The sequence below is a fragment of the Gopherus flavomarginatus genome, chromosome 5 (assembly GCF_025201925.1).
Source record: "Gopherus flavomarginatus isolate rGopFla2 chromosome 5, rGopFla2.mat.asm, whole genome shotgun sequence".
NCBI classification, from domain to species: Eukaryota; Metazoa; Chordata; order Testudines; family Testudinidae; genus Gopherus; species Gopherus flavomarginatus.
Window position 1 is genome coordinate 115,191,903 of NC_066621.1, and position 15,765 is coordinate 115,207,667.

General features: G+C 42.0%; 1 protein-coding gene across 8 annotated transcripts in view; it reads left to right on the forward strand.

Moving 5' to 3' along the window:
- The window catches only part of TTC6 (tetratricopeptide repeat domain 6), a 153,219-nt gene that overhangs the window by 74,348 nt on the left and 63,106 nt on the right, over positions 1 to 15,765 (forward strand). For all 8 annotated transcript variants that reach the window (XM_050953842.1, XM_050953843.1, XM_050953838.1 and 5 more), the window contains 4 exons: positions 180 to 284; positions 2,638 to 2,700; positions 12,472 to 12,899; positions 14,681 to 15,173. In XM_050953842.1, the coding sequence (XP_050809799.1) occupies positions 180 to 284; positions 2,638 to 2,700; positions 12,472 to 12,899; positions 14,681 to 15,173 (1,089 nt within the window). The remainder of the gene's footprint in view (positions 1 to 179; positions 285 to 2,637; positions 2,701 to 12,471; positions 12,900 to 14,680; positions 15,174 to 15,765) is intronic.

The following is a 15,765-nucleotide window of genomic DNA, read 5'->3' on the forward strand; positions in this document are numbered from 1 at the left end:
CAATTAATTATTTTAATCATGCGATTAATCACAATTTATTTTTTTAATTGCTTGACAGCCCTAAACTTTAAATTAGCTATAGTATGTTCCTTAGTAATTGGCATATTGCTATATTTACTGTAGCTGCCTATAATTTTAATAGTAATGTAAAATTAATATTAAATATGTTAATATTGCAGAGCAATGTTATTGAGGGTGTTGTAACTGAAGACTTTTCTGCTGACCTTCAAGATGAAGAAGACTCAAAGTCTGAGGATGATCTTGACATCTACAATTATATGGTGGTATGTATGTATCTCAGTAAGATAGCTTTCAATGTAAATTATTCCCAGTTGCTTCCTTTTCAAGAGTTAAGGGCTTACCAAAAATATTTTTAATCTTTGGATAAATTTGTTACACTCAAAGAAACTTTGCGTCAGTTAACTGTTTCCCTGTTTTTCCCACTTCTGGTCCCAGCCAGGAACTGCCCTGCTCAGCCCCTGCAACTCCTTTTATCTGAGGCTGCTGTGCTCTGATTGGCTTCTTCCCTGCAGCCTTTCTAGGCAGGCCTGGAAGACTGACCTTCACTGCTCCTTTCCTGGGGCAAGGTGTGGTAGGACTGAGAAGCCTCCAGCAGGGAGCCTCAAAGGGCCCAGTTCACCCTGTCACACTATTATAAAAGTATTATATGATACTGTAGGACTCTCTGTAATGCAATTAACAGTTGTTTTGGAAAGCAGTTTAACTGAAAGGAGTTTGACTTCCGAGGTTTGTCTTCACTAGAAAAGCTGCTTGTGTTAGAACACAATTTTGAGTCATGTTAACTAACATGCTGTTAAGCATGGCTTTGCAGTCAAGGATCTCTGTGGTTAACATTGTGTCCGCTGGTTGTGGGTAAACTACTGGAACCATATATTTAACCACGACAAGCTGACACAATGTTAAAACATGCCTTGTCCCTGCCTTTACTGTCTACTTAAAAGCAGCATTTAACATCAGGTTAACGAATACAACTCCTCAAAGGCATGTTCTAACTTAATTTAATTGTCAAGTAAAGAATATCTCTTTAATTACATCACTGCACATTCTGGCCTTACCAGGAGCACAGCAGGCATACATGCTGCTTCTGGGACAATTGCATTAGGTCACTGGAACACACTTACTGAAAAGCAGTATATACCTCAGCTTCATCCAACTCATGCTCACGTGCAAAACTGTGATGGCAATCTTAGCAGAATTAAGACAGAATAATTTCCCAAATGAATGGACTATTGACCACATTGTAGGTAATGTGAAGGTAGGAAGGAATGTTAGAGACTTTAGCTTCTTATTTACGTGCCTTCAAGATTTAAGAGAGGTAAGTGTGTCCTCATGCAACCTAAGCTGTCAAACTAACTACGTTTTTGTTTGTGGTAATATTTTATGGTATGTGCTTAATAACATAACTAGAGCTATATTAAGCTACATATCTAACAAGAAAACCAAGATTTGATAATAAGAAATAGGTGTGACATGGCTACTTAACGTTTTCCTGCTTTTGTTTTAATTTTAACTTTGTAATCCTAGCATTGTGTTTGTCGTAAACAGATAGCTAAGGGTTAATGTTCTTTTACCTGTAAAGGGTTAACACAGGGAACCAAACACCTGACCAGAGGACCAATCAGGGAACAAGACTTTTTCAAATCTGGGTGGAGGGAACTTTTGGGTGTGAGTTCTTTGTTCTTTGTCTTGGTTTGGTGACCCTCTCGGCTCTGAGAGTGATTTTTTCTATCTCCAGGCTTTCTAATCTTCTGTTTCCAAGTTGTAAGTACAAGGATAGTAAGACAATAGGTTTATATTGTTTTTTTGTATTTACATGTGTGTAGTTGCTGGAATGTTTTAAATTGTATTCTTTTTGGATAAGGCTGTTTATTCATTTTTTTCCTTTAAACAATTGACCCTGTATATTGTCACCTTAATACAGAGACTATTTTTAATGTCTTTTTCTCTCTTTTTTATATAAAGCTTTCTTTTTAAGACCTGTTGGAGTTTTTCTTTAGTGGTGACTCCAGGGAATTGAGTCTGCAGCTCACCAGGGAATTGGTGGGAGGAAGAAGTCAGGGGGAAAATCTCTTTGTGTTAGATTTACTAAGCCTGACTTTGCATACCCTCTGGGTGAGGGAGAAGAGAGATTAGATCTCTCGGTACTTGTGTTTCAAGGACTGGAAGCAGGGAATCTCCTAGGGTCGTCCAGGGAGGGGAGCCTGGGAGGAAGTAACAAGGAAACAAGGGGAGGGGGTCATTTCCCTTTGTTGTAAGACTCAAGGCATCTGAGTCTGGGGGTCCCCCAGGGAAGGTTTTGGGGAGACCACAGTGAGCTAGGCACTGTATAATTCCTGGCTGGTGGCAGCGATACCAGATCCAAGCTGGTAACTAAGCTTGGAGATTTTCATGCTAACACCCATATTTTGGACGCTAAGGTCCAGATCTGGGAAAAAATGTTATGACAGTGTTAACATAGTTTTTGCATAAATTCATAGCATAAAACCAGCTCTAAAACAGAAAATTTGTCAGGAAGAACTTTCATTCTTATTGAAAATTGTGTAATTAAGAACATAGTAAATGAAGACTCCACTTTTACCAGGCATGGACTTTGATAGACCTGTTTTCATTTTATAGGCAAAAAGCACACTAAGAAGATGCCATTCCTGCCCAGATTTTTGTGCCGCTGAAAAATTAAAGGTACTGTAATTTAGTCACTTTTATTTATTTTTTCCTTTAGATTTTATAGACCAACTTTTATCCTTTTGGTGCTTGATTGTTTCGATCTGCAGTAAATTTTAAGAAAGAATACTTCCAGCATAATAATACTATATAAAAAATATTTGAAGTTAACCCTGGGGAGGTTGTGGAATCTCCATCTCTGGAGATATTTAAGAGTAGGTTAGATAAATGTCTATCAGGGATGGTCTAGACAATATTTGGTCCTGCCATGAGGGCAGGGGACTGAACTCGATGACCTCTCGAGGTCCCTTCCAGTCCTAGAATCTATGAATATATGCTTTTCTAATATCAGAGGAGTAGTTGCATTAGTCTGGATCTGTAAAAAGTGACCAAGAGTCCTATGGCACTTTATAGACTAACAGACGTATGCATCTGACGAAGTGGGTATTCACCCACAAAAGCTTATGCTCCAATATGACAGTTGGTCTATAAGGTGCCATAGGACTCTTTATTGCTTTTCTAATGTTTTCCTTTCTGCTTAATTTAAAAAAAATGAGATTAAATCAAAGTTCTCTTTCAAGTGGATTGTTTGGAATCTTTTAATATCAAAACAGGAAGCTGGAGGTCTGTATTGAGGGTCTCCTGTTGACTTCAGAGGGAATTCGTTTGGGCCTTTATTCATGCGAGTAGTCTTTACCTACGTAATCACATATCAATTGGATGAGATTTATGAGTAAAGGTTTGCTTCTTAGATTCTAAACAGATTGGTATAGCAACATTGTGGGGTTTTTTCTATCTGTAAAGTGCCATGCACATTTAAGGTACTATAGAAATAAATAATATTTCTAGCAACCTCTCACATTGCATAAGACAGCAATAAATTATGCATATTTTGTTTACCAATCATACAACCTATGCAAAACTTTGACCTTAACAGCATTATAAGGGTAATATTTTATTAAGGCAGATCAGTTTGTGGGCTCTATTTAAGATGAACCTTGGCACTCTCAGTTGGGTCACGCCAGAACCTTGCCAGTTCAGGACCAATTGCTCAAACAGGGCAGTTACAGCCCTAGGCTGGGGTTTTTCCACCTCTAAGGCAAACCAAACCAGCCAGACAAAAATGACTTCGGTTTCACCCCACTGGCTAACCACAAGTCACACAAGCAATTTCCTTAGACACTTCAGTCTCCCAGTATCACCACCAGTGCCACTCGTCCTGGGGATGAATGGTTTTGAAAACCAACACCCCAGTAAAAGAAAAAGGTTCTCTCGATCCCAAAGGACCAAGCCCCAGACCCAGGTCAATATACACATCAGATCTTACCCACAAATCACGCTGTTGCCAATCCTTTAGAATCTAAAATCTAAAGATTTATTCATAAAGGGAAAAAGGTAGAAATGAGAGCTAGAATTGGTTAAATGGAATCAATTACATACAGTAATGGCAAAGTTCTTAGTTCAGGCTTGTAGCAGTGATGGAATAAACTGCAAGTTCAAATCAAGTCTCTGGAGAACATCCCCCGCTGGGATGGGTCATCAGTCCCTTGTGTAGAGCTTCAGCTTGTAGCAAAATCCCTCCAGAGGTAGGAAGCAGGATTGAAGACCAAATGGAGATGAGGCATCAGCCTTATATAGGCACTTCCAGGTGTAAGAACACTTCTTTGTTCTTACTGTGGAAAATTACAGCAAAATGGAGTTTGGAGTTACATGAGCAAGTCCCTGCATACTTTGCTGAGTCACAAGGCGTATCTGCCTCCTCTCAATGGGTCAATTGTGTAGCTGATGGTCCTTAATGGGCCATCAAGCAGGCTAAGCAGAGCTAACACCAACTTGTCTGGGGTGTCACCCAGAACTACAGCACCAATTTGGAATACAGACAGTATACAGTCAATACTTATAACTTCAACTACATAATGATACAGACATACAGACAGCATAATCATAACCAGCAACCCATAACCTGGTTTTAGACACCTTACATGGCCCCCTTTACATAATATCTGGTGCCATTACAGGACCTTGGTTGCAAACCATGTTCTGTATGGTCCCAGTTTATATCAATAACGTCACAACCCTTTTCTGCCAGCACTAAATAGAGGAGAGTTTGTGAATAGATTGCAGGGGATGTAACATAGTACCTAGAAGGGGTGTGTGTGTATGGTGAGGAGAAGAATGTGAAAGCAACTGGCAAGAGGTAGGGCTTCCCACTTCCTTGGGAAGTCAGCTCCCAAGCTGGCCTGGGAATCTTGGTGCTCTGGGGTACCCAACACTGGGGCAAGGAGACTCAGCAGTTGCTTACTGAAATTGACATTCTTGTTAGTTTCACTGCTGCACTACTGCTGGACCTGGGAATTTATTTCATTTCAGAAACACAATATGTTGCTGTTTCTGAAACATTTTTTAGGGTTTCTGGTTTGCAAGAAATTTTGAAAAATTTGGTTTTGTTGTTCAGAACTAAACCGAATATTGAAATGCTAAAATTTCTTGGGTGTTATGACCCATGGTTCTCAAACCCAGGCCTGCAGGGTTCATGGTAGCAGCCACGTTTCAACCTTCCAACTAGCAGTCTGCTGACAATCGCTTACCTGGAACCATAAAGATCATCCTCAGTGTGAGGTTTGGAGCCTGAGGTTGATTGGCGGAGTCCCAGAGCTGCTGATTGGCCTGCTCCACCTTGCTCTGGACTTTCTGCCTTGTGCTTCCTGCAGCTGCTCCATCTGCTTGATTTCCTGGCATCTTGACCTGGCTTGACTCCAGGCATATGACTTGGCAATTTTTGTGGTTCCTGGCTTCCAGTGTCTTTTCAGCCTCTGACCTTCGGGTATCCTGACCCAGCCTGACTCTAGTTCCTGACTCATGATTCTGATGTCCAGTTTGTCTTCTGTCTCTGACGCCAAGGTGACTCTGGTTCCCAACTTGTGGTTCTGATCTCTAGTTGGGCCTTTAGAGAAGAGAACTTTCCCATACCCTAGTCCCTTACTGAGACACACTCTGATCCCTATCCAGGGACTCTTCATTCACAGGTACCTATCCAGCTGCACTTCCTGGAGGACCCACAACAGATGCCCCACAAACAGGCCCGCATCGATTTGGGAGCAGCGGATAATTTAATGGATGCAGGTACAGCTTGGGTCCTACAGATTCCTGCTGCACAAGACCATGCTTGACATGAGTGAAACTCTTAATGAAACTGTCTTTAGGTCCAGTTGTCGAAGATACTCACCCACTGGAGGCCATTATTGAGAGAGACAGAGAAATAATGCAATTCAGTCTGATCCATTGCCTGGATTTTCCCACATCCTTGGCATCTCCTGGCTGAACTTCATTCACTGGCGAGAGTAGAAAGTCATTTTTCTGTCAGAATTTGGTGGACAGCATGGCCAGGGACCAGTGAATGTTGTATCCAAACCCAAGTTGGCTCATAGGTGTAGTTGCCTGCATTGAAACACTTGCTGGGGGAATGATGGAACTTCCCTCTCAAGCACCACAAATATGTCTTTGAGAATAACAATGCAGAAATCCTCCTTCCACGTTGGGACAATTACTGAGCCCTAAATAAGATAACAATATGAAACCAGTACCCACTACCCCGATCCCTGAGTTCTTGGACTATGTGGAGACTGCCCGCATATTCACTAAACTGGATCTCCAGACAGTTTACAGTCTCATCTGTATCTGAGAAGGGGATATATGGAATACTGCCTTTCAGACCTGCTATGGCCATTTTGAATATTTAGGTATGCCATTTGGACTGACTAGTGCCCCAGCATTGTTCCAGCACTTCAGTTACAATGTGCTACAGGACCTACTGGACCAGTTTGTGATAGTATATTTAGATAATATATTGATCTTTGATGATCTGGACCAACACACCACTCATGTCTGTACAGTCCTATAGAGACTACAACAACACAGACTCTATGCCAAACTTCACAAATGTGCATTCGATCAGACTTCTTTCGAGTTCCTGGATTTCATCCTGTCTCCAAAAGGAATCAAGATGGATACGTGCAAGGTCCAGGCTGTCTGCGACTGGTTAGCCCCATGATATGTGCATGACCTGTAATATTTTTCAGGCTTTGTGAACTTTTACTAGAGATTCATTTTGAAGTTTTCAAAACAAGCCAAGCCCCTCACTGTCCTACTCTGGAAAAATGCCTGGTTCCATTGTTTGCTAGAGGCCCAGCATGGATTTGAACAGTTGAAGCTTGCCATCACCACTGGTCCTATATTGGCCCTCCTGGACATGATATAAGCTTTGATTGTGGAAGCCATTTCTAGTATGGCAATCAAGACAGTCCTCTCCCAAAGGCATGCACCTGAAAAAATACTGCACCCCATCTCCTACTGCTTGAGGAAGCTTACCCCTGCAGAGTGAAATTATAAAGTCTTGGACAAGGAGCTCCTGGCAATTAAGACCGCCTTTGAAGAGTGAGGACACTACTTGGAAGGGATCTGTTTTCGGATCCAAGCATTTACTGATCATAAGAACCTGAAGTACCTGTGCAGGGCCAAGGCCCTAAACCAACAATAGCTCTGGTGGACCCTATTTTTCTCCTTGTTCGACTTTATCTTGACCTACCAGCCTGGAACTAGAAATGGCAAGGCCAACACCTTGTCCTGAAGATGTGGCTGTGACTCAGGAGGGCACCAGTCCAGAACCAGCCAATGTTCTCAAGTCCCATAATTTCCTCAATGAGAGTTGCTGCCAGAACCTGCTTGCACTCATCCATTTTGGCTGTCTCTGGAATTTCACCCCATCAGATAGCCATTATCAACTGAAAACGACATGACATCCTGGTGGGGATCACATTTAAAAGTGACTGCATCACTAGGACCTAAAAGAGTGGTGGTTCTTCAACTGTGCCATGCCTCCACCCTGGCAGGACACTTTATGGCAATATAAAACCTGACAGTTAATGTCCTGTTTCTTCTGGTGGCCCTGACTGTGCCCCTCAATAGACAGGGGCGGCTCTAGGCATTTTGCCGCCCCAAGCACGGCAGGCAGGCTGCCTTCCGTGGCTTGCCTGCGGAGGGTCCACTGGTCCCGTGGCTTCAGGGGACCAATGGACCCTCCACAGGCATGCCTGCGGGAGGTCTGCCGAAGCTGCGGGACCAGCGGACCCTCCGCGGGCAAGTCACCAAAGGCAGCCTGCCTGCCGCCCTCGCAGCGACCGGCAGAGCGCCCCCCATGGCTTGCCGCCCCAAGCACACGCTTGGCATGCTGGGGCCTGGAGCTGCCCCTGCCAATAGAGATTTTTATAGCTTCCTGCCAGGTGTGTGTCGACACCAAGATTCCATTCCAGAAACTGTGTGGTCTCCTCTAACCTCTGGATATGTCAACTTGGCCCTGGAAGGAAATTTCCTTAGATTTTGTGGTGCAGCTACTAGAATCCAGTGGTTTCACAACCATTCTGACAGCGACAGATTGCTTTGCTAAGAGGGCTCACTTCATTCTCTGCATGGGTTTACCCTCTGTGGGGAAAACCACCTAACTCTGCATAAACTATGTAGTTTGCCTTTATAGTCTCTAGTATCACATCACTTCCGGCTGGGGACCACAGTTTACTGCCTTATTCTGACATGAAGTCCTTCATTAAACAGGAGTCCATATGCACCTGTCCTCTGCCTACTATCCTCAGTCTAAGAGCCAAACAGAAAGAAACAACCAGATCCTCGAACAATACTTATGATGCCACATCAACCATTAGCAGGATAACAGGTCTTCATTGTTTCCCTGTGCTGAGTACTTGTACAGTAATGCAGACCATTCATCCACAGGCCGCAGCTCCTTCTTTATCAATTGTGGGTAGCACCCTTGATGTCACCATAGCTATCCACATCTTCTGCCAACTCTGCATTGGACTTGGTACAACACATCTATCACATACAAGATGATGTGATGGGATACCTTAAAAAGGTGAAGGAGGACTACAAAAAACATGTGGACAAGTGTAGACAACAGGGCCCTGCATGATCTGTAGGACAAAAGGTATGGCTTTCTAGATAACACATCTGCAAGGACTGATCGTTTCAGAAACTAGGCCACCAATTCCTTGGCTTATACTGCATATGGCAACAAATCAACCCAGTCACCTTTGAGTTCCAGCTCCTTTGATCCCTTAGAGTCCATCTCATATTCCGTTTCTCACTTCTAAAACCATACACTCCATAGAACCTAATCATTGCTCCCAGCGGTGAAAGTATAGGTCAGGAGGAGTACATTGTTCATTAAGTTGTCAACTCTAAGATCGAGTGGGGCAAATTATGGTACTTAACTGATTGAGAAGATTACGACTCAGAACAATGCACTTTGGAGCCATCTAAAAACATTCATGCTCCCATCCTTGTTTGGGCCTTCCATGGGAGCCACCCTGAGAAACCTGAACCCATGTCACATGGAGAGTGCCGCTAGGGGAAAGGGTGGTGATATAACCTGTGGGTCTTGAGTCCAGCCCACAGGGTTCATGGGAGCAGGTATGCTTCAACCTTCCAGCTAGAAGCCTGCTAACAGTTCTTTACCTGGGACCCACAAATCCCAACCCCAGTGTGAAGTGCCACGTCTGAGGTCCAGCTGGCAGAATGCCAGAGTGTCTGATTGGCCTGCTGGCCCCACTTAAGTCAGCAGCAGGAACAGGAAGCTGTCTGAACAATTGAGCTCCACTCTGCTACTCTCTCCTCCAGCTTGATTTTTCTGGCATCCTGATCTGGTTTGCTTCTTGGCATATGACTTGTGGTTCTTGACTTCCAGTTTTGCTTCTGCCTCTGACACTTTGGTATTCTGACCCTCTCTGACTCTGGTATTCTGACTCATGGTTCTGAACTCCAGTTTGTCTCCTGCTTCTTCTCTCCTAGTATCCTGACCCAGCCGACTCTTCACTTCTGTCTTGTGACTGCAGAATCTAGTTCTGATTGCTAGGTCTGGCCCATGACCTGGCCATTGGATTGGAGTTCTCAGGGCTTCCAACTGTAGAACCAGGACCTGAGCCCTGGTTAGAATCGGGGCTTCCGGGTTCCTTGCTGTGGAGCTGAGAGCCCTGGAAATCCTGAGAACCCCTGCTTGCGGCAGGTTTCCTGGACTGCCAGGCTCCCATCTTAACAGCAGGAAGCCTTGAACCCCTTGAAGCTCTGGCATATCAGGACTGCCCTTGAGCTGCGGATTCTGGAAACCTGGGGTACCTGGCCCCAGGTCAGTCTGCATGGCAGGGCTACCCAGCAGTCTGTGTACATTTTTAAAGTAGACCAGTAAATTGGAATTAACAATGTAAAATCTTATGGCAAAGCAGAGTTTTATTATTGCAAATTATACTTGATTTATAATGATTCAGTTGAAACACCAGCATGAAACAGCTGGTCTGTATCCCCGGATGTAATCAAGTTGTGTTTTTTCTGTTTACACAAAGTATAGCAGTGTACAATTCCCCTTACATTTTTACTTTGATTCACTGTAGCACAAATTGCAATCCCTGCAATCTCAGGGTGGGGAGACTTTGTCTGGACTGGTGGGGAAGAAAGGGTAGTAGCTCCTTTAGGGGTACCCCCCTCCAGATTTGGGTGCGGGGTAGAAGGCATCACCTCAGATGGTGGGCAGGCCACTGGGGCTAAGATAAACCATTGTCTTCTGCACATCTAGTGGAGGGTATATAAACCTTGTCCCTCCAGTCTGAGCCCCCTCTCATGCCCGGTTAGCAGCTCCCCACCTTCCCATCCCTGGGATTAGCAGAGGACTGGATTTTTGGTCTGCTGTGAGCATTGTGCTCTTCACCTTTTTGAGGACAGGAAAGGGATTTTTCTCTCACTGCCAGAGTTGCTAGAATGGGGTGGGTTTTTTCACCTTTCCCTAGCAACTCAGAGACCTAAAAGGGTAGGCCAGGAGATATGGGTCAAGTTGCAACAGTTTAGTAGGTATAAGGTGTCCAGTGCAGGTACTCATCTCAAAGAGCATCCAGTTTCCTGATAAATCAGAATTGGAAGTGGATTTAGGGGAAGGATGTCACAGTTTAGTGCAACTGCACCTGTATTTACCCTCTGTGGTCCCTCAATGAAACCCACTCTAATCTCTTGGCTCCTCAGCCATCACCTCTCTTCCTCTTGACTGGGGTTTTTCCAGGCTGTACAGCTCCCCGCCTATATTGTGACATCCCTAGCAAGCCAGATTGCCTTACCAGATGAGGGTCTGTGCTTCGTTTTCTTGCCATTACCATACAGCTCTTTCTAAGCAAGCATATTTAATCTTAAAGTGAAAGCATTACAGAGAAAACGTATTCAAACAACAAAATAATCTATGTGCATGCTAATAAGTTTACCAGATATCATGCCCAACTGCAACAAGGGCTCTGATAGGAGCCAGTCTTTCAAAAGGGTTTTTCTGTGGTTACAAGTTCATGCCAGCCTTGACTCAGAATGAGAACAACCATGAATAGTCGAGTCTTTTCTTGATACAGCATGGATCTTTGATCTTGGCCTCATGTAACATTCATCTCCCATAGATATTTCCCAGAAAATCTACTTCATATGTCCCAATAGACCAGTGCTTCTCAAAGTCGGGCCACTGCTTGTTCAGGGAAAGCCCCTGGCAGTCCAGGCTGGTTTGTTTACCTGCCGCGTCCCCAGGTTCAGCCGATCGTGGCTCCCACTGGCTGCAGTTCGCTGTTCCAGGCCAGTGGGGGCTGTGGGAAGCAGCACGGGATGAGGAATGTGCTGGCTGCCCTTCCTGCAGCCCCCATTGGCCTGGAGCAGTGAACCGCGGCCAGTGGGAGCCGTGATCAGCCAAACCTACAGACGTGGCAGGTAAACAAACTGACCTGGACCGCCAGAGGCTTTCCTTGAACAAGCGGCGGCCTGACTTTGAGAAGCACTGCTATAGACTATTTTTGTCTGCCACAGTGTTCAGTGTAGTCCTTTGATCATCCAGACCCATAATAATACATGAACTTTGCATTAATACGATGTACTCAAAGATACATACACTTGATTCAATAAGGTTTTTCAAGGATAGTGCAGGAAATTGCCATATATTTTACAAACACATTCCCTAAAGTAGCTGGGGAATGGGCTTGGGACTCCTAATGTCTGGTGCAGGTAGGACGCAACCCACTTTCCCTAGCCCATTGATCCTCATACAAGGGACAGTGATGGGGTCACAGCAGTGGGCTGAGACTAGCTGTGGAGGGGTAGGGTGGCTGATGGAAGCACTCCACCAGGTAGAAATAATTAAGGTAGGAATCATGGCCTACATTTTATCTACAGATTATCACCAGGTAGTTGCCAGAAAAGTAATAAATTTTTGGTCTAATTAAACCACATTCCTCTCATCTTGCCTCTCTTTCCGTGTGTCTAGGATAAACGGTGTCTCATTAGTTCTGATTCCATGCCTGTCTCAATACATGTTTCTATGAATGGTGGCGCCACTGGTGTAAATCTTTTGGTTTGAATGAAATTAAACTTGAATAAAAGATATGAGTGCTCCATCTTCATCTCTGGTTCCTTGTAATACTTCACTGTTAAGATTAACATCTATCAGCTTCAGATAATGATTTATTACTGCATAGGCTTACATATTTTCAAAAACACGTTGACAAATGTAAATATAATGTAGTTGTTTTTTTTAGGTTAAATACTATTTAAAAAATGGTTTGAACAGTATAGCTTCTATGAAATTATGTATCTTTTTTATTATTTTTAAATTAAATCCTAAAATCCAATCTACTAAAATTCTGTAAATGTAATACATAAATCTTGTTTCAAATGAACATCAGATAAATTCAGCTTTCTTTTTTCTAACAGATAAGTTTTATTAAAAGACCAGTCTCTGCACCAGATATGTCTGCTTTCAAAGGCAAAACAATGTTAAAGATTTCTGCTAATTTCAAAACCAGCATGAAAGAGTTGAAGGTTATGAAGGAAAAGATATCTGAGCGAGAGGTTGAGACAGAGATTGAGAAAAGCTCCCCTACTAAGGACCTATTGACTAAAAGCTATGTTGAGCCTTTACCAACACTGGTAGACATACCAATGGAAAGAATACCTATTTTCACCGGACAAGAGGATAGTGATGATGACATGGTTCTTGCTGAGAGAGCTCGAAAAGCTGGGATTAAGTACATTATTTTCCCCAAAAAAAAGAAAACAAAGAAATCAAAGAAAATGATAGACCGTGGAAAATTAGACGCTATGGCTAAGGAATTAAAACAACCCTCGAAGATTCTTAAAAGGTTTTCTTTAATTAATATATACTGCATTTGTAAACCATTTATTTAAATTTGTGGTCATATTTTTGATTTTTGTATTTAATCTTTTTGAATGTGAAGTGTTACTCTGAAACATAGGAATTATGTTCAGTTCATTAAAAAGGGAATCCTATACTTTAATTAATTAACTTATTTATAGAACAACAATAGCCAGTGAATACTGAAGTTTAAAAAGTAGTGTAGCCAAAAGCTTAGTTTAGTTGTTATAACAGCACAATTTAAACTGAGATTTCTTTCCTCTGAAAGAATAGAAAGAAATCCTGAGGTTACAGGAGATTGAAATCCTAGGCTAGATTACCCTCTTGTGTTCTGTGAGGTTGCACGGTTTACATCCAAGAAAAGGGATTCTCTTTTTACTCTTCAGACTTCATGTATCACTCTAAATATATTCATTATCGTTCCTTATTTTTATTCATTTTATGATATAGGATATAGAAGAGATGTGACTTTAGGAAGTAGTCAAGCATTTAAAAGGCTATAGATGCAGTAAAAGAATGTTAATACTCTTACTTAACAGTTTTGTATTAGTATATGAAATGGACAAATTAATTCGTAAGTTTGATGCATATATCTTCACTTTTGGATTAAGTTGTGTGTGTGTCGACTTGGGAGATACTGAAAAAATATACACGATCTGCTTGTGCACTGATTAATGAAAAATGTGCACACACTGTATATAAACTGGTGCTCAGTACTGGCCTTTCAGTTCAGTTTCTTCTTCCAGCTAATTGTTTTTCTCTGTAGCTATCTTTCATGGGCTGTTACGAGTTTGTGTTTCTTTTTTCCTCATGTTTAGCTCTTAGATGTTTTTCAACTAGCAAAATTGAGTACAGCGTGATTTACTGTGATGGTATGTTGAAGTGGTGGTTTGTTTTCAAGATAACCTTATAAACAGAGATGCTCTGTGCTTTTTGTTGAGACTGAAGTTTTCATAGCACTTTTGCTGAGAGTCAGGGCTTTCTACCGCTGTATGGTGTGCTGCGCGTCCTTCACCCTAGAGGTGGCTACATTTCAGTGGTTTTGTATACAATTAGATATTCTTTTAATTGGGATTTTTAAGATGAAAGAATCTGGATAAATGTAAAATATTATCTCAACGTTCAATTTTAGCACTCTGTATTTTGGTGACAGAGAATATTACAGCTACAGATAAAGACTTCTATATTTCTTTGGCATTGAGTGGCTTGAAATAGGTCTTAAAACTGACACAATCAGCAGATTTTGATGTTGAATGTTGTCGAGACTGTCAGCTTGGAGGCTATGTACTGACTTTACAATGAAATTATCACTCTGGGCTTGGTTTTGACACTGTCCTCGGCGATTATTAGCATGTTCCATGCATTACAATTTGGATGATGCACCTAGATGTACATTCACTGGCCTCCTCAGAATCCCATTAGTGTGTCTCATCCATCTATTTAATCTAATCTTATGGATTATTATGGAGCTCTTGAATTTGGTTCTTTTCTGAGTTCCAGCTTTGTCCTTACATATCTCTGTTGAGAACTTTCTGAGGAGGTGTGTGTGCTTGAACTGAGCAGCAGGTACTGTTTATTTTGGTGTGTGAACATCATTTATCATACCTGTGCTCACTTGTGACTAATTTGTAATTATATTGTAATAAATGGCTCTTAGACCAAAAATATTATAGTTATTAATTAAACTAGTAAAGTAGTTAATTCCGTATCATCAATATAGCTAAGACCCTGCAGTTAACGTAATCATTTTTTTCCTTCCTGATTCAGCTCTGTATCCCTTGGAAGACTGCATATAGAGAATAAATTCAGTATCAGAGTATCTCCGGCAGTCCAGTGTTATCGAAGTCCCAGTCTCCCTTATGTGTTAGATTTTGAGAAATTTGCAAAAAGTAAAGGTGGAATTTCAAAAGACCTTGATGTTCGTGAATGGGTCAGGGGATTCTGGAATACCTGGTTCGATGAGGCTTTCCCTCCTAGTAGGGCTTCTACTGAGGAAAAAGATGCTAAAATACTAACAGACACGAAGAAAGTGGACTCTGCAGACCAAGGAAAACCTGATCTAAAAATAGATCTAATGGACTCAGTGAATCCTGTTTTGGTAGAAGATATTGCTGATATTGAAGATTTGGAAACAGAAATCAATAGACTAACACTGTTGATTGAAAATGAAGGAAATTCCTCAGCGTTTCACTATTGTAGACGTGGAGCAATAAACAGGAAATTAGGCAAGTTAAAGTCAGCCATGGATGATTTGGAAAAAGTAAGTTTAATACAAAGTTTGTTTACTGCCAAGAACTAGGTGTTTTTTGTTACCTTGTTGGGCATCTGAGTTCTCCCAGGGCTGGTAGAAAGCTGATATCCAGCTCTATTCCACCACCTTTCGCCTCTCTCCCAGAATGGGATGGTCCCAGGTACATATTCAGAGAATGGAGATGCAGGGCTAAAATACACTGTGCTCTAGTACCGTAATGTTTCTTTGGAGTCCGTAATAGCTGTCTCAAGCTAGAGAAGTTCCAAATTGGTCCCTGGCTGAGAAGAGAGAGTGTAGAAAGTTGACAGTAAGTTTTTTTTTTGTTCTCAGCTGCTCCAAGCACTACTCTGGGCACAGCTGATGGTCAAGCCTTTATTTTCTATAAAGTGAAGTATAGTTATTATGCATTATTAAAATAAATGTTCTTACAATAATTAATATTTATAAATTAACATTGGTATTTGGTATGTTTGTTTTTGAAGACTGTTAAGTCTATAAGTAATTTAGAGGGTACCCACTTCGTAGAGAAACTCTTCACCTCCACCCAAGAAACTACACAATCTAAACTAAGCATAGCAAAAAGAGGATTAAAATAAATTAT